The sequence below is a fragment of the Onthophagus taurus genome, chromosome 10 (genome assembly GCF_036711975.1).
Source record: "Onthophagus taurus isolate NC chromosome 10, IU_Otau_3.0, whole genome shotgun sequence".
NCBI lineage: Eukaryota > Metazoa > Arthropoda > Insecta > Coleoptera > Scarabaeidae > Onthophagus > Onthophagus taurus.
Window position 1 is genome coordinate 7610339 of NC_091975.1, and position 26300 is coordinate 7636638.

Sequence of the window (26300 nt, forward strand, 5' to 3'; positions counted from 1 at the left end):
ACACTGGCCACTAGATATAATACACTTTTCTCTTTTTTCTTAATCAATTGTCCTTTTTATATCGATTTACTTAAATAGATTCGTAATAATAGTTAATAATATATAATTATCTACATATAAATAATTTACCTTTCTCTCTTTTTAGTTCGTTAATTAATTTATTACAAAAAAAATATTTAAAGAAAAATATTAAAAAAAATATTTAAAAAAAAAAAAAACAAATAAAGAGACTTTTTACAACGTGTTATATTAATTATAATAAAAATTTAATTAATTAAAAATTATTTTTAATTAATTATTCAGAGGTCATTGCGGTTGTCGCGTTTAGTTTTTTTTTTAATTTTAGTTAATTTTGTTTAATTTACTTCCAAAAAAGAAATAAACAATATTTAAATGAAACCAAAAATCCTTTTCGAAAAAAAATCATTTAAATACCGTAGAGAAGAGCTTTGGACAGAGCAAAGCCAGTTTTTTTCTTAATAAATGCAAATGACTATGACGTATTTCTTTAGGTACATAGGTTTTCCTTGTATTTTTTTATTCTTTTGTGTGTGTGTGTGTCAATCGCCTTCAACACTCTCACAAAAAAAAAATCATTTCTTATCCTACTCCTGCTGCTGTTAGTGCTATTTCTGATTACATTCACTGTGGCGATCCTTGCGGGCTGATATCATCGCCAGCTCCTTCACTTCCTCCTTCTCCTTTGGTTTTATTTTCTTTCTTCCACTTCATCCTTCTATTTTGAAACCAAATTTTTATTTGTCTTTCTGTAAGACATAGCGCGTGTGCTATCTCGATTCTTCTTCGCCTGGTCAAGTACCTGTTGAAGTGGAACTCTTTTTCCAATTCAAGCGTTTGATACCTCGTGTACGTCTGTCTGCCTCTTTTTCTTTCTGCAGAAAAGAATTTAATTTTTTATTAATCATAAAATAAACATGGTGTTGGGTTTTATATTTGGCATCGGACGCAAGTTTCGTCGGTTACCGCGTGCGATTGGCTAAATATAAATCGGAAAATAAACGTCTCAGTCTGGCCAACCGCACGCGATATGTCGTAACACACGTAAGGCCTCTCTCTGCCTGTCGATAATAAATAACTTACCACCAGGCAGACGAAAGACATTAACGGTAATGGATCATTTTCGGGATGGATAACAATTTTCTAAATACATGGATAACCATAAAAAGAAATATTACTTTTAAATTTTTAATATGAAATGACCAAGAGCTTTTATCAAAATTATAGTAAACATTAATTTTATCTGGAAACAAAGTTACTCGTGGGAATTGTTATGATGTGGGTGGATTTGAAATATAAATAAATTGACCAACTTGGCACGATTCAAAATTCATAAATTGGAACCAAGTAACAATTCGTAATTGCAAACAAATTTATATATTAATATATCAATTCTCATCGCATTATTTAAAACCCACTTGGAACCATCTCCAAAAATCTGACAACAACGTCTCGTCTTTTCATATTTATTTTATTCTTGTTCGATTGAAACCTCGTTTTCCTTTTATCTCGGAGGTTATCTAATTAAGGATATTAGATCCACTGTGAAGTCTTGGGAAAGATGGAGGATCGTCGCCGAGAAAGAGAACGAAAAGAAGGGAGCACGGGGTTTGGGGGAAGCTGGGCGGGAAGGAAAGAGAAAGAGAGAAGAACCGGGACGGGGGGCGCCTCTGATGAACGTTACACCGACCGGGACAAGACGTGTAATTATTTCAACCCGGCTACGTCCCAAGTTTGATTTATACCTACACGGACATGAGCTCTGATTAGTTCGATGCTTCTTTAATTAAGGGTACCTTTTTAGACCTTTTTCCAAAAGTATTTTTTTAGTTTTCCTTTTCTTTGTCGGAAGATTTCAAAAACAGATCCGTCTTTAGGTTTTATATATAATTCACAGGTTGTTTATTACATGTAATATCTCTTAGGAGTTTTTTGCTTAATAATACATTTATTGCAAGTAGGCATAAAGAAGAAATAAGTGGGAAGCAAAAACGCAATACTAGAAAGTTGGTACATCAAAGGGGTTTGTAAAAAAACACCGAAACACTAGATTATGCTGTTAAAGGATTATATACTGCTAGTAGAAGACTAAATACTGCTTGGAAAAGATTACCTACTGCTGGCAGAAAACTAGATACTGCTGGAAGAAGACAAAATAATGTTGTTAAAGGATTAGATACTGCTAATAGAAGATTAAATACTACTTAAAAAGGTTACCTAATGCTGGCAGAAGACAAGATACTGCTGGAATAAGACTAAATAACGTATTAGAGTATATAATAGAATATATATATAAATAACGGATTAGATACTGCTAGTAGAAGACTAAATACTACTTAAAAACGTTGCCTGATGCTGGCAGGAAACAAGATAGTGCTGGTAGAAGACTAAATACTACTTAAAAAGGTTACCTAATGCTGGCAGGAAACAAGATACTGCCGGAAGGAGGCAAAATAATGTTGTGAAAGGATTAGATACTGCTGGTAGAAGACTAAATACTACTTAAAAAGGTTACCTAATACTGGCAGAAGACAAGATACTGCTGGAATAAGACTAAATAACTTATTAAAGTATATAATAGAATATATATATAAATAACGGATTAGATACTGCTAGTGGAAGACTAAATACTACTTAAAAAGGTTACCTAATGCTGGCAGAAGACAAGATACTGCTGGAATAAGACTAAATAACGTATTAGAGTATATAATAGAATATATATATAAATAACGGATTATATACTGCTAGTGGAAGACTAAATACTACTTAAAAAGGTTGCCTAATGCTGGCAGGAAACAAGATACTGCTGGAAGAAGACTAAATAACGTATTAGAATATATAATAGAATATATATATAAATAACGGATTAGATACTGCTGGTAGAAGACTAAACACTACTTAAAAAGGTTACCTAATGCTGGCAGGAAACAAGATACTGCCGGAAGGAGGCAAAATAATGTTGTTAAAGGATTAGATACTGCTGGTAGAAGACTAAATACTACTTAAAAAGGTTACCTAATGCTGGCAGAAGACAAGATACTGCTGGAATAAGACTAAATAACGTATTAGAGTATATAATAGAATATATATATAAATAACGGATTAGATACTGCTAGTGGAAGACTAAATACTACTTAAAAAGGTTGCCTAATGCTGGCAGGAAACAAGATACTGCTGGAAGAAGACAAAATAATGTTGTTAAAGGATTAGATACTGCTGGTAGAAGACTAAATACTACTTAAAAAGGTTACCTAATGCTGGCAGAAGACAAGATACTGCTGGAATAAGACTAAATAACGTATTAAAGTATATAATAGAATATATATATATATAAATAACGGATTAGATACTGCTAGTAGAAGACTAAATACTACTTAAAAAGGTTGCCTAATGCTGACAGGAGACAACATACTGCTGGGATAAGACTAAATAATGTATTAGAGTATATAATAGAATATATATATATAAATAACGGATTAGATACTGCTAGTGGAAGACTAAACACTACTTAAAAAGGTTACCTAATGCTGGCAGGAGACAAGATATTGCTGGAAGAAGACAAAATAATGTTGTTAAAGGATTAGATACTACTGGTAGAAGACTAAATACTACTTAAAAAGGTTACCTAATGCTGGCAGAAGACAAGATACTGCTGGAATAAGACTAAATAACGTGTTAGAGTATATAATAGAATATATATATAAATAACGGATTAGATACTGCCAGTGGAAGACTAAATACTACTTAAAAAGGTTGCCTAATGCTGGCAGGAGACAAGATACTGCTGGAAGAAGACAAAATAATGTTGTTAAAGGATTATATACTGCTGGTAGAAGACTAAATACTACTTAAAAGGTTACCTAATGCTGGCACAAGACAAAATACTGCTGGAATAAGACTAAATAACGTATTAGAGAATATAATAGAATATATATATAAATAACGGATTAGATACTGCTGGTAGAAGACTGAACACTACTTAAAAAGATCATCTAATGCTGGCAGGAGACAAGATACTGCTGGAAGAAGGCAAAATAATGTTGTTAAAGGATTAGATACTACTGGTAGAAGACTAAATACTACTTAAAAAGGTTACCTAATGCTGGCACAAGACAAGATACTGCTGGAATAAGACTAAATAACGTATTAGAGTATATAATAGAATATATATGTAAATAACGGATTAGATACTGCTGGTAGAAGACTAAACACTACTTAAAAAGGTTACCTAATGCTGGTAGGAAACAAGATACTGCCGGAAGGAGGCAAAATAATGTTGTTAAAGGATTAGATACTGCTGGTAGAAGACTAAATACTACTTAAAAAGGTTACCTAATGCTGGCAGGAGACAAGATACTGCTGCAAGAAGACTAAATAAAGTATTAGAATATATAATAGAATATATATATAAATAACGGATTAGATACTGCTGGTAGAAGACTAAATACTACATAAAAAGGTTACCTAATGCTGGCAGGAGACAAGATATTGCTGGAAGACGACAAAATAATGTTGTTAAAGGATTAGATACAGCTGGTAGAAGATTAAATATTACTTAAAAAGGTTGCCTAATGCTGGCAGAAGACAAAATACTGCTGGCAGAAGTTTATTTAACTCGAAGAAAAACAAAAACCGATAAATTTTTAATAATATTTACTTCAGAAAATCACTAAAGTGCTAGAAAAAAGCAACTTAAGGTAACTATAATCATTTAAATATATTTTTATGTTGTAAAGTAATGTATTAACTTAAAAGTAAACACATCCTCATGAAAATCTAATTACAGTATATGCAAGAGGGGCAAAGTTCTATTTTGTGCTCACCACACAGACTTTTATGACATTATGCACAGAATGATTTCGTCATTCGTCAATTAGAGGAGGGACAAATGGCGTAAATCTTTCTTTTTCTAGGATTTTTCATTTGTTTAGTATAATCATCATCAATATAATCATCAACCTTTCTAGTCCGACTTTTGACAATTTCGACAAGTTTTAGTCCAGGGTTAAAAAGGTTACCTAATGCTGGCAGAAGACTACATACTGCAGGAACAAGACTAAATAACGTTGTTAAAGGACTAGATTCTGCTAGTAGAAAATTATAAAAAGACTAGATACTACTGAGAGACGACTAGATGCTGCTAGAACAAGACCAGAAGAAAGGATAATATTGTCAAAAGACCAAATAACTAACAAAAGACTAGATAGTACCGTTACAGCAACACTAATATGATAACAATAAGATTAGACCAATAATTTTTCACACAATTTCATCGTTTCTTTGAACTTAGTACTATTTGTCACTCCCAAATTCTCCACACTCCTATGTCTCCGTGCATGGTTTCGAAATGATGGTTCCTGGCAATGCTATTTTCTGTGCTTTTATGTGTCACACTGCATTTGCACCATTCATGATCCAATACACAGTTCCTTCTTATTAAGAACTGGTTTTCAAAGTCTCTTGATTTGTTTTCATCTCCGGTCGACATTCTTGGTCTTATAATAGTACGATAAATCATGAGCTTCGATTGTCTCTGATTGTTCATCGATTTTCTTCGTTTACTCTGCTAATGAGTTGTTTTTAATACTTTGGTAATTTTATGAATTATGGTTTTTATGAATCTTTGAGCTTCTCCGGTTAAAATTTAAATATCGTTAGATATGCAAGAATTGGTTAACAATGAATTACTTTCCTGTATATCATAAAAATGTGTTACTTTTAACATTTATCTACCAATCCATCCGCCTCTCATCTCCAATCAACAAAAAAAAGGAAAAAAAAACAGGATGATAGCGAATCCTATGTCCTGCGAGAATTCTCTGATTAATTGACGCCGTCCGGTTTTAATTTATTCATGAAAACCGATTTTTCAACGGCGCAATTTGCGTTTTAACCGATGTATCGAGAAAAGATGTTTGATAACCAACATTTTTTTCTAAGCCGCTTATTTTTTTGGCTTGACGCGATATCTCGCTTTCATTTTCTCAATTCTTTTGTCGGTACATGTGTGTGTGTGGTATCCGGGTTGACGAAGGGCGATGAAGAGTATAGAGAAAGAGAGACGTTAGTAGAAGCGTGTTTCGCCCTCGCGTTAGTTTTTTGGCATGTTCTCCTCGAGACCGCCATTCGTCTTCGTCACGACTGACGTTGCAGCGCCCCTTTTCTACCGCCCCCTATATGCCCCTACTCCTACTTTGGCCAGGAAAGGCACTCCATTCGTGGTTGGAATTTTAAATAGAAAGATCAATAATAAAAGCAGAAAGACTAAGATGTAATAATATATACGAAATGTAATAATAAAGTTAAATGAAATAATTGAAAAGATAAGATTGGGGTTGTTAGTGAGGTGTTAATCGGTTCTTAAAAAGGGTTAACAATTTAACGGGAGGGGTTGGTACTATCAAATCTGCCCGTGTCACATCCATCACTGCAAAATGCTTATTTAATGGTATCGCACCAGAGGCGGTGGTTGAGGCTCCGTAGTTGGACGCGAAGCGGCGCTGGTGGCGGCGGCTTCGCAGCTCCGTGCGTTCATAAATCGTCCGGACTCAACAAGTTGCCTATACAGAGATCGGCCTGAGGTTGCACATTGTTATGTACCGACTTCTGGTACCTTTTGGGGAGCTCCACTAACCGACCAGGATTACATGGTCTTTGGACCCTTTAAACCCACCACACAAATTTACAGGATTGTTAAAGATAATAACCCGAAGAGAAAGAAAAAAAATTAGACACCAATTTCAAAATTGTGTTCAATTATTTCTCATCATCGTCGTTTCTCAGTTGTGCTATCTCCTTATTATTATTTCAATTTTTTTTCTTGCTTTTTTTCATCCTCCGTTCTCAAACACGGTTGACGGGAAGAGGACGATTACTTTAATTGACGTCGGAAAGTGTCACGTTCTATCATCGTCTCCGTGAACCAAGTTTTAATTGAAATCATCTCGACGAAATATTAGAAAAAAATAAAATAAAATAGGGTAGGAATTAAAACGTTTTAGGTAAACGAAAACTGTGCAAAATCAACTGTTAAAAGGAACAATGCTTGCGCAATTTTGAATGGTGTCTCAATGAGGTAGCACTTTTTGTGTCTCCTTTTCAAGACGTGGGGAATTTTCAAAGAAGGACAATTGGTAATTGTTATCTTGACGTTTATACCTGAATTTGAGTTTTTCGGCTACTGTTATATGGTATTATGTAATAATTTCAATGGATGCAGGTAAAATGATTTGAATATATATAATATAACTTACCAAACTGACTTCGCATCCAAGGATAAAGCGGACTTGGTAACGCTGCCGCATTACTATTTGGTTGTTGTTGATTGGGTTGTTGACCCTGTTGCATATTTCCCTGCTGATGGGCCGGTTGTTGATGCATATTGCTACCTTGTTGGCCAGGATACATCATGTGTTGTTGTTGCTGGTGGTGTTGCTGCTGGACATGTGGGTGCTGTTGCTCTTGCATGTGATGACCCATATGGTGGTTATTCATACCCTGAGACGTGTCCAACGGTGGACTCCCCGTCGGTCCTAAAACTCCACCTTGGGTGACCGCGGCCGCTTGCAACTTACAACTAGCGTAGACTACGGGTGTTTGGTGTCCATTGGGGGCCCCGTTGCCACCCATATGGATATTGTTAGTAGGACTATCGGGTCTGTATCCTTGATTGCCGTCCATTTGAGGCTGTTGGGTTCCGTAATATCCTGCGTTCCGAATATCCATGCGGTCGTACGGTGGAAATCGTGGGTACGGCATCCCCTGAGGTGGTTGTCCGGCGGCCGGTGGGCCCCCGTAATGGTGTGGTGGTATCCCTTGGCGAAGTCCTACGACGGAAGGGTCGCCGCCGCAGGAATTAGGATCTTGAACCCCGGTGCCACTGTGGGGCACCTGCACAGCGGCACCATAATGTTGGTGCTGGTGCGGGTGCTCCGCAGGAACCACTCCGCCATTCCGCATATCAGGCATATAAGAGTTGGCGAAATACGAGCTCATTTCCATTTGGAAGGCCGCAAATGGAAATTCTCGCGCACTTTTTCCTTTACGGTATTTGGAACTGAGATCACAGATACTTTATTATTTATTTATTTACTTTTTCGCTAAAAAGATACTTAGAGATTTAAATTTTGCTCGAAAACACTTAATTTTTCTCCTCGGGCACTCGTCACTTTCACACTTCAACACTTATAGTGGTGATGATCATTTTTCTCGTATGTACAAGGAGCACTCGAAGAAGAACAAGAAGGTAACTGCGGCCGGGCTCCTCTTCTTTCTAAGCTGATCCAAGGATCCGGTGAAATGGCCCTGGAAAAAAGACGAAACATCAGAACGATTTTTGGCAGAAATCTTTAAAGTTCTTCTCATTGGTGGTGACGCCACTGAGTGACATGTGTAAGAGAGGAGCCTCATTAGTGTTACTACGCTTCATATATACAAGATATGCGTTTGCATCTGGTGGTTGACCTTCATTAGTTTCAAATCCCCCATTTCTTTTTTTGAAATTTAAAACCACAAAAAAATTACTCCTAATAAAATTTTGATATAATTTTAAATCTCGATTATCTTATTTCCTTTTCGCTTTTTTCTTCCCAATTAAATTCTTATAGATTTGACGCGAGCAAACCTCTGACAAATCGGTTCCGTCGCTTCTGACGGTCAGATCTGGCAGATGACAAAGTGGAAGTCGCTCTTCGAGACTTGGATATTCGCCCGAGAGACGGATACGAAGAAGTATTTTTCTTAAAAATAGTCGAGAATCTTTTCGGGGTTTTTAAAACCACAACCGAGAAATGCGGTCGGAACTTTTTTGTTCCCTTCTAAAATGAAAGACCGAAAACAAGGACGTGATGTATTTTTGAAGTGGTTTTTAGAAAACCGGTGGTCTCTTTCATCGGATGATTATGATTTTTTAAGTTGTTGAGATAATAATTTGCACTCAAGATCGATTTAAAATAAATTATCAAAATAATAATAACAAAAATTTTCAGTAAGAATGAAGAATTGAATGTTTACTGGTAAGTGGAGTGTAAACCGTTGTCCCAGTCGTTTTCGAAAGGAGTTCCCCCGCGGAGTTGCGGGGGCCGTTGGGGCTTTCCCATAAATCCACGTTAGCGAGATCCCGGGGTTTCTCTCACCAGTCGAAAAAAGTCAACCTCAACATCAAAACATTGCGCGACTCCAAAAAAAAATTCAAAAAAGAAATCGTAGACCGCGAAAAAGCAAAGGCGACTACTTGGCTGGCATGGAGACGGTGGGGAAAACGTTTCCCCCTTGTCTCTCTCGCAGTACTACTTCTTCCTTTAACGAATTGCATGTGTGCGGAACTTCTCACGTCCCCAGATAAATAACGTGTCGTCCCGGCGACCATAACGCAATTAGTAAACGTCCACGATTTTCTATTACGGAGGGCGGCCGACGGAAATAACCTTCTGAAATAACATTTTCAGGAATCGTCGGCCTTTAGATCATCATCATCATCATTATTATGATGGATTATTTAAAATAAACTTATAAAAATATTTAAAAAACCAATATATATATATATATAATATACATAGATGGTAGAATCTAAGAGGAGTGTTACATCCCGGGAACGTTCGTGACGTCAGCGCTGAATAACAATTAAAACTAGAACTAACACTAGATGTAGAACTAGACACATTCAACCCTAATCTATCTACTTAGCGATATTTTTCTCCAGGTTCATCTTTATATTATTATGTATTATGTTAATATCTTTATTTCATTATTAAAAAAATGTCATTTTTTTTGCTACTCATCTAAATTTATTGATTAAACCGATACAAGTGTAGCACCGATTTGAAAATTAAATAATATACATCATCTTTAAATTTGATTTCTTTAATTTCATATTTTTACCTAATCTATCCAGTTCTAGGTCCAGTGTTAGTTCTACTTTTAGTACAACAAAAACATACAACAATCTAATAAACAACTTGAGAAAACAAATTTTCATATTTTCGTATTTTTCTCGATATCTATGCGTCTGAGAGTAAAAGTGTAAAAGAGTAATATTGTTAAGAATAAAATTTGCTATAACTTTTATTCTAAAAGTTTTTTTGTGATATGCTCAGATTCCAAAATTAAACCATTAACCCGAAAAAACAATAAATTCGTCAAATTATCATATTTTCTTATTTCTCTTGATATCTATGCGTCTGAGAGCAAAAGTGTAAGAGAATGATATTGCTAAGAATGAAATTTGCTACAACTTTTGTTCTAAAAGTTTTTTTGTGATATGCTCAGGTTCCCAAATGTAACCATCAACCCAAAAAGACAACAAATTCGTCAAATTATCATATTTTCGTATTTCTCTTAATATCTATGCGTCTGAGAGCAAAAATGTAAGAGAATGATATTGTTAAGAATGAAATTTGCTACAACTTTTATTCCAAAAGTTTTTTTGTGATATGCTCAGATTCCCAAATTAAACCATTAACCCGAAAAAACAACAAATTCGTCAAATTATCATATTTTCGTATTTATCTTGATATCTATGCGTCTGAGAGCAAAAGTATAAAAGAATGATATTGTTAAGAATGAAATTTGCTACAACTTTTGTTCTAAAAGTTTTTTTGTGATATGCTCAGGTTCCCAAATGTAACCATCAACCCAAAAAGACAACAAATTCGTCAAATTATCATATTTTCGTATTTCTCTTAATATCTATGCGTCTGAGAGCAAAGGTGTAAGAGAATGATATTGTTAAGAATGAAATTTGCTACAACTTTTATCCTAAAAGTTTTTTTGTGATATGCTCAGATTCCAAAATTAAACCATTAACCCGAAAAAACAATAAATTCGTCAAATTATCATATTTTCTTATTTCTCTTGATATCTATGCGTCTGAGAGCAAAAGTGTAAGAGAATGATATTGCTAAGAATGAAATTTGCTTCAACTTTTGTTCTAAAAGTTTTTTTGTGATATGCTCAGGTTCCCAAATGTAACCATCAACCCAAAAAGACAACAAATTTGTCAAATTATCATATTTTCGTATTTCTCTTAATATCTATGCATCTGAGAGCAAAGGTGTAAGAGAATGATATTGTTAAGAATGAAATTTGCTACAACTTTTATCCTAAAAGTTTTTTTGTGATATGCTCAGATTTCCAAATGAAACCATCAACTCGAAAAAACAAAAAAATCGTCAAATTACCATATTTTCGTATTTTTCTTGATATATATGCATCTGAGAGCAAAAGTATAAAAGAGCAATATTGTTAAGAGTAAAATTTGCTACTACTTTTGTTCTAAAAGTTTTTTTGTGATATGTTCAGATTCCCCAATATAACCATCAATCCGAAAAAACAACAAATTCATCAAATTATCATATTTTCGTATTTCTCTTAATATCTATGCGTCTGAGAGCAAAAGTATAAGAGAATGATATTGTTAAAAATGAAATTTGCTACAACTTTTATTCTAAAAGTTTTTTTGTGATATGCTTAGATTCCCAAATGTAACCATCAACAACTCGAAAAAACAAGAATTTCGTCAAATTATCATATTTTCGTAATTTTCTAGATATCTATACATCTGAGAGCAAAAGTGTAAAAGAGCAATATTGTTAAGAATAAAATTTGCTACTACTTTTGTTCTAAAAGTTTTTTTGTGATATACTCAGATTTCGTAATGTAACCATCAACCCGAAAAAACAACAAATTCGTCAAATTATCATATTTTCGTATTTCTCTTAATATCTATGCGTCTGAGAGCAAAAGTGTAAGAGAATGATATTGTTAAGAATGAAATTTGCTATAACTTTTATTCTAAAAGTTCTTTTGTGATATGCTGAGATTCCCTAATGTAACCATCAATAACTCGAATAAAAAACAAATTCGTCAAATTATCATATTTTCGTATTTCTCTTAATATCTATGCGTCTAAGAGTAAAAGTACAAGAGAATGATATTGTTAAGATTGAAATTTACTATAACTTTTGTTCTAAAAGCTTTTTTGTGATATAAATTCCAAGGATTAATATTCAACTTTTACTGGTTTAACTAATCCTGGTTTTTGAAAACCAGGATTAGAGAACATAATCAAAGAGAAGAATCTAACTTTGGTATACACATCTCAACATATAACCATAAATTCTACATAGATAAAAACGTTAAATTGCTTCAGAATTACGAAATTGATAGATTTAAACATAACATAAATAAGGTAGAATGTTTGAACGGTCAGGTCTGCTACTCTAACAATCCGATTTATAAATCCCTTTCTAATCCATTCCCCAATATACCGAGGACTTCTATAATCAGCCTCATTTAGATGTCGCAGATATTGGGTTCCCCGAGGCTAATCCTATCCTTTTTTATTTCTTTGTCTGTTTTCCAGTTTTATTCAAACGCTTATTTCCTTATCCAATTTTACCCAGCTTTTAGGCATTTCATTAATTTTAGTAATTATTTTTAATCTTTAATGGTTGAGATAATAATTTTTGAATTTTAGTACCTTTATGAGTTGATTTGAATGGACATTAACATACAATTCGATTTTTGTGATATGTTTAGATTCCTCAATGTAACCAACGACTCGAAAAAACAACAAATTCGTCAAATTATCATATTTTCGTATTTTTTTTGATATCTATGCGTCTGAGAGCAAAAGTATAAAAGAGCAATATTGTTAAGAATAAAATTTGCTACAACTTTTATTCTAAAAGTTTTTTTGTGGTATGCTCAGATTCCCAAATGTAACCATATCATATTGTATTGTATAGTAATAACAACTATAACTAGAACTAATACTAGCACTAAAACTAACACTAGAACTAGAAATATTAGGGTTTAGCCATCTTAAGCTAAAAAATAAGCCCTCTAGTTCTAAGTCTAGTAAGTTCTAGAATATATATATATATAAATAATTTAAAATAAGTCTTAAACGAGAATTGATTAAAGGAAACCCTGTAATTAAATTACGTGATCCCTCCCCCCTTTGTCCCTCAATGGGATTCGTATCCCCAGGAGCAAACAGTGGGTGAAGGGGGATGGTCGACGATGCGGGGGTGGGAACCCCCGTCGCCATCTCGTTTTTTAATATGACCTCGGCGGCGACAACTCCGTGAATAATTTATGGCGACCCTTCGTCGCTCGGGACCCGCGATCCTATTATGGCATCACGGGACCGGGGAACAATACAACGCTTGTGAATATTAATTGGCGTTAAGCGGGGGACAGGTTAGAGCCATCCCCCCGTTCACGCTTTAACCCCCTTTCCGCAGTTGCACAAAACCCCCTAAAACTCAAAACCATGATATACATTACAATTTATAGTTAGTTTTCAGTTTTTTAACGAAATTAATTAAAACTTTTAATTTTATAGCCACAAATTATTTTTGTAAAAAATTTTAAAGCGCCATCTCTTTTATAATAGCTAAAATATCCTTAACATTTTTTTTTAGTCATTCAAAAATTCTCCACACAAAGAAATTTTCCCTTTAAATAGGAAATTTAGCGCATTGAATCGATATTGAAGGGAAATTCACGTTCCCACCCCCCCTTTCGTCCCTCGTAGGACGGCATTGATGAATTGTTTTCATCATGACCGATTATGCCAGGCGATTTCAATTGCCTTTTCAATGGTCCCGACCGATGATATCCGCACCGCCATAAATCACCGGCCAGTATCAACTGTAGCCGTAACGTTTGTAGCCCGGGAGTGAGTCCGATAGACGAGGCCTTTTTTTTCGACTCCGGTTTCCGGTTTCCGGCGCAACGGAGAGAGTCCGGTGCGGTGTGGTAACGTCGACGAAATCGATTTTGCATTTTAAAAATAAATGGAACGAGGACCGTTTAAAAATAAAATAAGAAAAAGAATTTCAACCAAAAAAAAAAAATGAGTAAAGAAAAAATCGAAATTTAGATGGCGAAGAAGATATCTTTAAAAATGCCGATAAAGTAGAAACTTTTCTTTCGAAACTTTCAAAGTTAAAGGTGGTGGTAAAAAAGTTCGATAGTACTTTCTACTTTCATTCATAGGTTCGCTTCGAACGAAGTTTCGTTTCTAAAATAAATAAACGAAAATAAATCAATTTGTGATTTAATTGAAACATTTTTGTTACTAACAACTTTGTCATATATATTATTGGGTTATTAATAATTCTTACTTTAATTAGCTCCTTTCAGACCGTTTATCACGTCTACTTCAGTAACTTTTATATATGTTACCGGCAATCTGTATAATCCGGTATTCTATACAATACCTAGGCAACTTATAGAATACCTAAAACGTTTAGGTAATATATGAAATATTATTAATTTTATACTTTGGCTAGGTATTCTATAAAATACCGAATGCGAAGCCGGCAATGTGTGTAAAAGACGAGAACAGGGAAGGAGAAAGATATGTCAGAAGACTATGGTCTTCTAAAGTTGTTTGCCCATTACGCTTAAAAAACGCTTTAGCTGTAGTTCCAATGATAATTTAACAGAGCAAGCTCAGAAAATGCTTAACACTTCTGGAAAAAATGTCCTCATATGCCATTGGGTACCACTGTAAAAATCTGTGTTCCGGAAGTCGACAGAAGTTGTGGTGATGTTCGCAATATACTAGCTGTAGTCTTACAAGAAATGACGAACTTTATAAAATAGGAACAAAGCAAGGTGTTATGAAGAATTTGTATTTAAGACAGCAGTTTACACTTTGTCGTCAAGAACTACTGAAAAAATAACGAACCTGCAATCTACGGGGACATGTCAGGGATTTATTAAACGTACTTGCAAAAAACACTGTGATACTAAAAAGTGTTCATATCGCAATACTAAGATTTTATGTACTTCAAAATGTCACAATAGTTCCTCATGTAAAAATAATGTCTGTCTTGTTTTTACAGAATCTTAAGTTTTTAATACTTATTACTTGATTTTGTACAATAACTTATAGATTATAAAAAAGTTTATTATGGGTAAAAATTGATAAATACAGACCAAAATCTATTTATTTTAGACATTGCCGGTCGACCAACAGGTACTGTATGTAATCCCTAAGAATTATATACATTACCTAGGTAAAGTATCTAAGGGACAATAATCTTCATAATATTTCATACATTGCCTAGACACCCCAGGTATTTTATACATTACCTAGGCATTGTATAGAGCACCTGAATTATACAGATTGACGGTAACATATACATAAAAATCTGTTAGAAAACGCAGATTAAGCAACTCTTGCGAGTATAGTTTCAATTGGAATATACAGAAAACAATTTTGGCGTTCATGGACTAAGAATCAACCTTATAACCTGTATCAAGAGATTTTTCAGCGAAAAATGTTGCTTACCCTGAAAATGTTGGAGTAATTTCAATTTGGAAATGGTTCCAAGGAATCTGAAGCCTCCTATGGAATCACGACAACTCTGTGCGATGTTGTTTAATTTGGAAAACATTCTCATACCTTTCAGCAAATGATTACCCAGGTTTTTGTATCTACATCTCAATACCTAGACTAGCTGCACCAAGACTTAGAACGTCTTCAACTACGTTTGGATATATCTGTAATGTTGGCTCACCATGGGCCACTAAAATGGTCTATAGAATGTAGATAATGTAGATATGCCACCTTGCTGATGATAAGCCATAGCAAAAAAGAGTCACAATAGTATTTGGTGCTGACTTTCTCGATTATCTGTGTTACCAGATAACACCTACTAGTATCACACTCCAATAACGTCATCACCATATCTTGTAAAGGTCTAATTCGTGGAAATTCAAAAAAAAGGGTATAAAGAATCCCCTATATCTCAAAAACAATCACCAAGCGGTACTCTGGCTCAACAGTCTCAAGAAGAAGAATGAGCTCACCTCAGTTACTACAGGAGTTCTATTTGGACTTCCTCTTTCAAGAGGAATGTCCAATTATTGCGATATTTAAATAAAAATGAAATTAATTAGAAAGCTGATAAGATTATTTGGATCCAAGATACAAAATGAACTTTTTTGATGCTGATTTAACTAACGAAGCAACACTAAAAAGAGGATACTTTAATTAATAATTAGTAAGTTATCTATGAAAATTGCATCAAAACTTCAAACATTGTTTTCTCAAAAACTAAAAGTTATTTTTCAAAACGGGTTGGTTCATTAGAAAGAGGACACTTTTATTAACACTTTGGGAAATTTTCATACTCATATTCCAAGAAGTGGATTTAATACGAATTTTTAAAACTTAATTGGTGAAAATTGAAACAATTATCGCTTATTTCAAAAATTTATTTCTCAAGAACTAAAAGTGATTTTTGAAAACGGCTTTTTGCATTAAAAAGAGGATACTTTAATTTATACTTAGTGATATTTCCACAAGGATCCTTCAAGAAATTAATTTTATGGCAAATTTTGAAAATTATCGATGAAAATTGCAACATCGAAAATTTTATCAAAACTTAAAACATTGTTTTCTCGAAAACTAAAAGTTATTTTTCAAAACGGGTTGGTTCATTGGAAAGAGGACACTTTTATTAACACTTTGGGAAATTTTCATATTCATATTCCAAGAATTGGATTTAATACGAATTTTTAAATCTTAATCGGTGAAAATTGAAAAATTCGAAAAAATTGTCGATCATTTCAAAAAGTTATTTCTCAAGAACTAAAAGTGATTTTTCAAAACGGCTTGTTGCATTAAAAAGAGGATACTTTAATTCATAGTTGGTGATATTTCCACAAGGATTCTTCAAGAAATGAATTTTATAGCGAATTTTGAAAGTTATCAATGAAAATTGCAACATCGAAAATTTTTTCAAAACTTCAAACATTGTTTTCTCAAAAACTAAAAGTTATTTTTCAAAACGGGTTGGTTCATTGGAAAGAGGATACTTTTATTAACACTTTGGGAAAGTTTCATACTCATATTCCAAGAAGTGGATTTAATACGAATTTTTAAATCTTAATCGGTGAAAATTGAAAAATTCGAAAAAATTGTCGATCATTTCAAAAAGTTATTTCTCAAGAACAAAAAGTGATTTTTCAAAACGGCTTGTTGCATTAAAAAGAGGATACTTTAATTCATACTTGGTGATATTTCCACAAGGATCCTTCAAGAAATGAATTTTATGGCAAATTTTGAAAATTATCGATGAAAATTGCAACATCGAAAATTTTATCAAAACTTCAAACATTGTTTTCTCAAAAACTAAAAGTTATTTTTCAAAACGGGTTGGTTCATTGGAAAGAGGACACTTTTATTAACACTTTGGGAGATTTTCATACTCATATTCCAAGAAATGGATTTAATACAAATTTTTAAAACTTAATCGGTGAAAATTGAAAAATTCGAAAAAATTGTCGATCATTTCAAAAATTTATTTCTCAAGAACTAAAAGTAATTTTTCAAAACATTAAAAAGAGGATACTTTAATTAATAATCGAAAGTAATAACAGAGACAGTTCTGTTAGTAATGAATGCAACAGTGAGGTTGCTAATGACAAACCTGATATAAATAAAGTTGTATTGAATGAAGAAAGTCTTATTGGGGTTGAATTTGATTGTTATCTACAGTGTCCAACACCTACAAGAGATACTAATTCCTGTGAATGGTGGAGTACTAAGTAATAGGTTATTAATACGTATTTTGAGGAGCCTGAAGATGATGATAATAGATCGAAATCGGTTAATATTTTAAATTTGATAGAATTAATTAGATCACATTTGAAAAGTGAACGATTTTTGAGAAGTTTTGATATAATTTCAAAGTAAATTTCTAAAACGTTTACAAAAGATAATGTAAAGATAGAGAATGTTGGCATGAATCCATGAAAATTCGATTAAACCGCCCCCGCGTGTCCGCGATGCTGGTGTCGGAGCTGGTCGGCGTTGACATAATCGAAAAATTAATCAAGCGACTCTTGATGGATGGGGGCGATTTAATTTTCACGCCTACTAGATCGGTCGTAAATAGCGTGCGAAACCGAAAAACCGCCGCCGCCGACCGCCACCGTATTCCGCGTGGAAGCGAAATTTATGCCCTGGCGCCGATGAAAATTATTATCTCCGCCACTAGAAACGTAATATTTCAACAATCGATACAATAGCGACGCTAAACTGCAATTTACTGTCAATTTTAATTATTAATTACCCCCCATTAATTACCTATTAACATATTAACGTCACCGGAGGTAATACACCGCGTCCAAAATCCCCGCCACCGCCACTGTGCCGTTTCGAAACCGTTTTTAATTGAATTACATTATCTCCGAACGCGGTTACAACTCGTTCTACCATCACAGTTTAAACAAATCATTTTAATCTTTTCATTCAATTTTCCAACCAAATTTTATTAAAATCATCCCTTTTTTAAATTTATTTTAAGGGGTTATTATTAATTAATTATTTTCTATTAAGGTAATGAAAAGTTTCAAAAAAAAGCCAAACCTCCACAGATCCCTCTATGAGTAAAGTGATAAACTATTCAACGAGACTCGGTCAAGTTCAACAGGCACCAGTAGGGATATCGAGGTCAAGAAACGCTACAAATAAAGGAGAGATGGCAGCACGAGGTGGCGCTGTCGTCGTCTGGGGGACCATCGCATTTGGGAGGAGCCGGGGTGTGCTCACAATTTCATGTGATTGAAAGCAGGGTGGAGTTAACCCCTAAAGCGACCGTTCGCGGAGCAATGATGGCTGCCATTCATCAAAATGGCTGAAACAAACTGAAAGAAAAAAAAATGAACCATAAAAAAACTGAAACATGAAAAATAACAAAACATTTCAACAACTAAACTTGTTACACAATTTTTAGATTAAGGGTGGTTTTTAAGAAACTTTTTATTTTTAATTTATGAAAAAATTTTGGTTTGTTGGAGGTCCAGTTAAAACAGGCGTTTACCGTAACGCAAATGACTGGGACATAAATAAAGGCGAGCAAATTGATGTAGAATGCGTTTATAGAGGACGTTTACAACCATCGCTGAAATCGCGCGAGTGCCTCCCATTTTTCAATGGACTCTTTCGACCGAGAGGAGACGTTTATAAATACATATTTTAACGGGTCATAAAAATAGAAATTATAATCCAAGCGGGAGAATTTTTGTTTATTTACTTTTTTATTTCTCATCGATTTAATGACTTACAATACAATTTCCGGAATGATCTAAAAAATGATTTATCGTCAAATCGCGTGTACATGTTTTAAGTTTCGTCCCGAAACCGAGTTTTATAACGCTCCATTTCTGACTTGAGTGCTGATATACATAATCTTGACATTTATCATTATGGTACAATGTTGTTTTTGTGCCAATATGTTTATATTCAAGCGTCTCAAGTGGCATATTTTAATTTTGAGTGATTCAGAGTGTGTTAATCGATGTATAAATGGCGTTGATTGAAAAAAATATATGTAGTGAAATGAATTTAACCGGTTGACATTTTTACTTTTTTATACAAGGTGTTTCAAAAGTTGTTTTAATCAATTTTCTAGTCAACCTTCGATTTTGAGATTTTTTTTCAAACTCACTAAAAATTTATTCCCAATTAAACAACTTTTTCGTTAATTAAAACCAAAACTGCTTTCAAAGGAGGGTATTTTAGTAAATAAAGCAGATAAAGAAAAACACCATGGATGAAATTTGTTGATAATTGTTCAAAACAACATAATCCATTAACATTTTCTGTCCAGCTTTGAGCATTTTGCATAAATTAAGGAAAAAACTCCGAAATGTCCAAATAAATAGTTTTCACTTAACAAAAACATCACAATTGACGAATTAAAAGCGATGGAGCAAAAAGTTATATATTAAAAACGTTCATTATGAACTAAGGAATAATATAATTGCTAATTAATACCAGCTTAATTGTCATAATTTGCTAAATATTAAGCGAATATTTTCAAAATGCTTAAATAGATGGTTTTTGACATAAAAAGGAGGCCTGAATTAAAAATTAAAGCCGATAGAGAAAAATGTTAAGCAGGAAAATTGTTGATAATGATTCAAAATAATATGGTCCATAATCAGTTCCATTCCATGTTCAATATTTTTTGAATGATAAAGTAAAAAACTTCGAAAATGTCAAAATAGATGATTTTTAGTATGAAAACGCATCATGAATCAAAAACTAAACTCGATAGAGAGAAATGTTAAGCAGGAAAATTGTTGATAATGATTCAAAATAATATGATCCATAATCAGTTCCATTCCATGTTCAATATTTTTTGAACGGTAGAGCAAAAAACTTCTAAAATGTCAAAATAGATGGTTTTTAGTATGAAAACGCATCATGAATCAAAAACTAAACTCGATAGAGAGAAATGTTAAGCAGGAAAATTGTTGATAATGATTCAAAATAATATGATCCATAATCAGTTCCATTCCATGTTCAATATTTTTTGAACGGTAAAGTAAAAAACTTCGAAAATGTCAAAATAAATGGTTTTTAGTATGAAAACGCATCATGAATCAAAAAGTAAACTCGATAGAGAGAAATGTTAAGCAGGAAAATTGTTGATAATGATTCAAAATAATATGATCCATAATCAGTTCCATTCCATGTTCAATATTTTTTCAACGATAAAGTAAAAAACTTCGAAAATGTCAAAATAGATGGCTTTTAGTATGAAAACGCATCATGAATCAAAAACTAAACTCGATAGAGAGAAATGTTAAGCAGGAAAATTGTTGATAATGATTCAAAATAATATGATCCATAATCAGTTCCATTCCATGTTCAATATTTTTTCAACGGTAAAGTAAAAAACTTCGAAAATGTCAAAATAGATGGTTTTTAGTATGAAAACGCATCATGAATCAAAAACTAAATTCGATAGAGAGAAATGTTAAGCAGGAAAATTGTTGATAATGATTCAAAACAATATGATCCATAATCAGTTCCATTCCATGTTCAATATTTTTTCAACGGTAAAGTAAAAAACTTCGAAAATGTCAAAATAGATGGTTTTTAGTATGAAAACGCATCATGAATCAAAAACTAAACTCGATAGAGAGAAATGTTAAGCAGGAAAATTGTTGATAATGATTCAAAACAATATGATCCATAATCAGTTCCATTCCATGTTCAATATTTTTTCAACGGTAAAGTAAAAAACTTCGAAAATGTCAAAATAGATGGTTTTTAGTATGAAAACGCATCATGAATCAAAAACTAAACTCGATAGAGAGAAATGTTAAGCAGGAAAATTGTTGATAATGATTCAAAATAATATGATCCATAATCAGTTCCATTCCATGTTCAATATTTTTTCAACGATAAAGTAAAAAACTTCGAAAATGTCAAAATAGATGGCTTTTAGTATGAAAACGCATCATGAATCAAAAACTAAACTCGATAGAGAGAAATGTTAAGCAGGAAAATTGTTGATAATGATTCAAAATAATATGATCCATAATCAGTTCCATTCCATGTTCAATATTTTTTCAACGATAAAGTAAAAAACTTCGAAAATGTCAAAATAAATGGTTTTTAGTATGAAAACGCATCATGAATCAAAAACTAAACTCGATAGAGAGAAATGTTAAGCAGGAAAATTGTTGATAATGATTCAAAATAATATGATCCATAATCAGTTCCATTCCATGTTCAATATTTTTTGAACGGTAAAGTAAAAAACTTCGAAAATGTCAAAATAGATGGTTTTTAGTATGAAAACGCGTCATGAATCAAAAACTAAACTCGATAGAGAGAAATGTTAAGCAGGAAAATTGTTGATAATGATTCAAAATAATATGATCCATAATCAGTTCCATTCCATGTTCAATATTTTTTGAACGGTAAAGTAAAAATCTTCGAAAATGTCAAAATAGATGGTTTTTAGTATGAAAACGCATCATGAATCAAAAACTAAACTCGATAGAGAGAAATGTTAAGCAGGAAAATTGTTGATAATGATTCAAAATAATATGATCCATAATCAGTTTCATTCCATGTTCAATATTTTTTGAACGGTAAAGCAAAAAACTTCGAAAATGTCAAAATAGATGGTTTTTAGTATGAAAACGCATCATGAATCAAAAACTAAACTCGATAGAGAGAAATGTTAAGCAGGAAAATTGTTGATAATGATTCAAAATAATATGATCCATAATCAGTTCCATTCCATGTTCAATATTTTTTCAACGGTAAAGCAAAAAACTTCGAAAATGTCAAAATAGATGGTTTTTAGTATGAAAACGCATCATAAATCAAAAACTAAACTCGATAGAGAGATATGTTAAGCAGGAAAATTGTTGATAATGATTCAAAATAATATGATCCATAATCAGTTCTATTCCATGTTCAATATTTTTTGAACGGTAAAGTAAAAAACTTCGAAAATGTCAAAATAAATGGTTTTTAGTATGAAAACGCATCATGAATCAAAAACTAAACTCGATAGAGAGAAATGTTAAGCAGGAAAATTGTTGATGATGATTCAAAATAATATGATCCATAATCAGTTCCATTCCATGTTCAATATTTTTTCAACGGTAAAGTAAAAAATTTCGAAAATGTCAAAATAGATGGTTTTTAGTATGAAAACGCATCATGAATCAAAAACTAAACTCGATAGAGAGAAATGTTAAGCAGGAAAATTGTTCATAATGATTCAAAATAATATGATCCATAATCAGTTCCATTCCATGTTTAATATTTTTTGAACGGTAAAGCAAAAAACTTCGAAAATGTCAAAATAGATGGTTTTTAATATGAAAACGCATCATGAATCAAAAGCTAAACTCGATAGAGGGAAATGTTAAGCAGGAAAATTGTTGATAATGATTCAAAATAATATGATCCATAATCAGTTCCATTCCATGTTCAATATTTTTTCAACGGTAAAGTAAAAAACTTCGAAAATGTCAAAATAGATGGTTTTTAGTATGAAAACGCATCATGAATCAAAAACTAAATTCGATAGAGAGAAATGTTAAGCAGGAAAATTGTTGATAATGATTCAAAATAATATGATCCATAATCAGTTCCATTTCATGTTCAATATTTTTTCAACGGTAAAGTAAAAAACTTCGAAAATGTCAAAATAAATGGTTTTTAGTATGAAAACGCATCATGAATCAAAAACTAAACTCGATAGAGAGAAATGTTAAGCAGGAAAATTGTTGATAATGATTCAAAATAATATGATCCATAATCAGTTCCATTCCATGTTCAATATTTTTTGAACGGTAAAGTAAAAAACTTCGAAAATGTCAAAATAGATGGTTTTTAGTATGAAAACGCATCATGAATCAAAAACTAAACTCGATAGAGAGAAATGTTAAGCAGGAAAATTGTTGATAATGATTCAAAACAATATGATCCATAATCAGTTCCATTCCATGTTCAATATTTTTTCAACGGTAAAGTAAAAAACTTCGAAAATGTCAAAATAGATGGTTTTTAGTATGAAAACGCATCATGAATCAAAAACTAAACTCGATAGAGAGAAATGTTAAGCAGGAAAATTGTTGATAATGATTCAAAATAATATGATCCATAATCAGTCCCATTCCATGTTCAATATTTTTTGAACGGTAAAGTAAAAAACTTCGAAAATGTCAAAATAAATGGTTTTTAGTATGAAAACGCATCATGAATCAAAAACTAAACTCGATAGAGAGAAATGTTAAGCAGGAAAATTGTTGATAATGATTCAAAATAATATGATCCATAATCAGTTCCATTCCATGTTCAATATTTTTTCAACGGTAAAGTAAAAAACTTCGAAAATGTCAAAATAGATGGTTTTTAGTATGAAAACGCATCATAAATGAAAAACTAAACTCGATAGAGAGAACTGTTAAGCAGGAAAATTGTTGATAATGATTTAAAATAATATGATCCATAATCAGTTTCATTCCATGTTCAATATTTTTTCAACGGTAAAGTAAAAAACTTTGAAAATGTCAAAATAGATGGTTTTTAGTATGAAAACGCATCATGAATCAAAAACTAAACTCGATAGGGAGAAATGTTAAGCAAGAAAATTGTTGAGAATGATTCAAAATAATATGATCCATAATCAGTTTCATTCCATGTTCAATATTTTTTCAACGGTAAAGTGAAAGGTTTCCAAACTGTTAAAATAAATAGTTTTCAATAAAAAAAAATTATCATAACTCAAAAACTAACAGTGATGGAAGAAAATGGTATGTACCAAAATTGTAGATAATGAACCAAGAAAAAATTTGATTCCTAATTAATGCCAACTTAATGGTCATTATTTTCTAGATATTAAGCGAATATCTCTAAAATGTCAAAATAGATGGTTTTTAGTATGAAAACGCGTCATGAATCAAAAACTAAACTCGATAGAGAAAAATGTTAAGCAGGAAAATTGTTGATAATGATTCAAAATAATATGATCCATAATCAGTTCCATTCCATGTTCAATATTTTTTGAACGGTAAAGTAAAAAACTTCGAAAATGTCAAAATAGATGGTTTTTAGTATGAAAACGCATCATGAATCAAAAACTAAATTCGATAGAGAGATATGTTAAGCAGGAAAATTGTTGATAATGATTCAAAATAATATGATCCATAATCAGTTCCATTCCATGTTCAATATTTTTTCAACGGTAAAGTGCAAAGTTCCATAATGTCAAAATAAATGGTTTTCAACCAAAATAAAATTATCATAACTCAACAACTAATGGTGATGGAAGAAAAAGATATGTACCAAAATTGTACATAATGAATCAAGAAAAAATTTGATTCCTAATTAATGCCAGCTTAATGGTCATTATTTTCTAAATATTAAGCGAATATCTCTAAAATGCCAAAATAGATGGTTTTTAATCATAAAAACGCGTTATGGCTCAAAAATTAAACCTGATGGAGAAAAATGATAAGCAAGAAAATTGTTGAGAATGATTCAAAATGATATGATCCATCATCAGATCCATTCCATGTTCAATATTCTTTCAACGGTAAAATGAAAAGTTCCATAATGTCAAAATAAATGGTTTTCAACCAAAATAAAATTATCATAACTCAACAACTGATGGTGATGGAAGAAAATGATATGTACCAAAATTGTACATAATGAATCAAGAAAAAATTTGATTCCTAATTAATGCCAGCTTAATTGTCATTATTTTCTAAATATTAAGCGAATATCTCTAAAATGCCAAAATAGATGGTTTTTAATCATAAAAACGCGTTATGGCTCAAAAATTAAACCCGATAGAGAAAAATGATAAGCAAAAAAATTGTTGAGAATGATTCAAAATAATATGGTCCATAATCAGTTCCATTCCGTGTTCAATATTTTTTCACCGGTAAAGTGAAAAGTTCCAAAATGTCAAAATAAATGGTTTTCAATAAACAAAACCATCATAACTCAAAAACTAACAGCGATGGAAGAAATTGATATATAGCAAAATTGTTCATAACAACCCGAAAAAAAATTTAATTCCTAATTAATGCCTTAATTGTCATTATTTTCTAGATATTAACCAAATCTCTCCAAAATGCCCAAATAGATGGTTTTTGGTAAAACCCATCATGATTCAAAAAGTAAGGTTGATGGAGAAAAATACAATATACGAAAATTGCAGATAATGACTCAATATAACATAATCTATAAACATTTCTTGTCCAATTTTCATTTTTTTTTATATAGATAAAGTGAAAAGCTCCAAAATACCAAAATAGATGGTTTTTCTTATAAAAATGACCCAAAAATTAGACTCCATAGAGAAAAATGTTAAGCAAGAAAATTATTAATAATGATTCAAAATAAGATAATTAACAAACATTTCTTGTCCAGTTTTAAGCCATTTTTAGAGATGAACTAAAAATCCACAAAATGTTAAAATAGAGAAGTAAAAGTTGTATACAAAAAATGTTCGTTATGAATCAAAGAAAAATATTATCCCTAATCAATGACAACCTAACTGGCATAGTTTTAGGTTGTTTCAGGTAAATATCTTTTTCCTAGTCAGATACTATCTGCCTATGCAAATAGTTTTATTCCATTTATTTCAGTCTAAATTCTACTTTCCTAGGCAATTAGCATATGGCTAAAATATTTTCAGGCAAATAGCTCTTTAAGCATGAATTCAATACAAGTAAATTTTTGTATTTAGTATTAAAATTTTCAAGAAATGAATCGTTTATTTGTATTTTATTAAACTTAATAAAAGTATATGAAACTGTTGTGCATTTTTTTGAAAATAATACGCAACTAATTTGACTCAATAATATAGAGATATACTTTATATTACATTGTTGTATCGAAAAAATGGTATTTGCCTAAAGCAAGCTTAGACAGATACTATTTGTCTTGTCTAATAGTATTTGCCTAGACATTTAATGAGAAAATTGTA

General features: G+C 32.1%; 1 protein-coding gene across 10 annotated transcripts in view; it reads right to left on the reverse strand.

The window, feature by feature from the left end:
- Window positions 1-228: 228 nt before the first annotated feature.
- The window catches only part of LOC111419112 (homeotic protein antennapedia), a 166756-nt gene continuing 140684 nt past the window's right edge, over window positions 229-26300 (reverse strand). For 9 of the 10 annotated variants that reach the window (XM_023051873.2, XM_071199181.1, XM_023051876.2 and 6 more), the window contains 2 exons: window positions 7272-8322; window positions 229-893 (listed from right to left, as the gene is read on the reverse strand). In XM_023051873.2, coding sequence (XP_022907641.1) covers window positions 643-893; window positions 7272-8019 — 999 coding nt within the window. In that variant the 5' untranslated portion in view covers window positions 8020-8322 and the 3' untranslated portion in view covers window positions 229-642. Of the gene's footprint in view, window positions 894-7271; window positions 8323-18412; window positions 18504-26300 lie in introns of those variants that run through there. The other variant, XM_071199182.1, reaches the window with a different exon arrangement.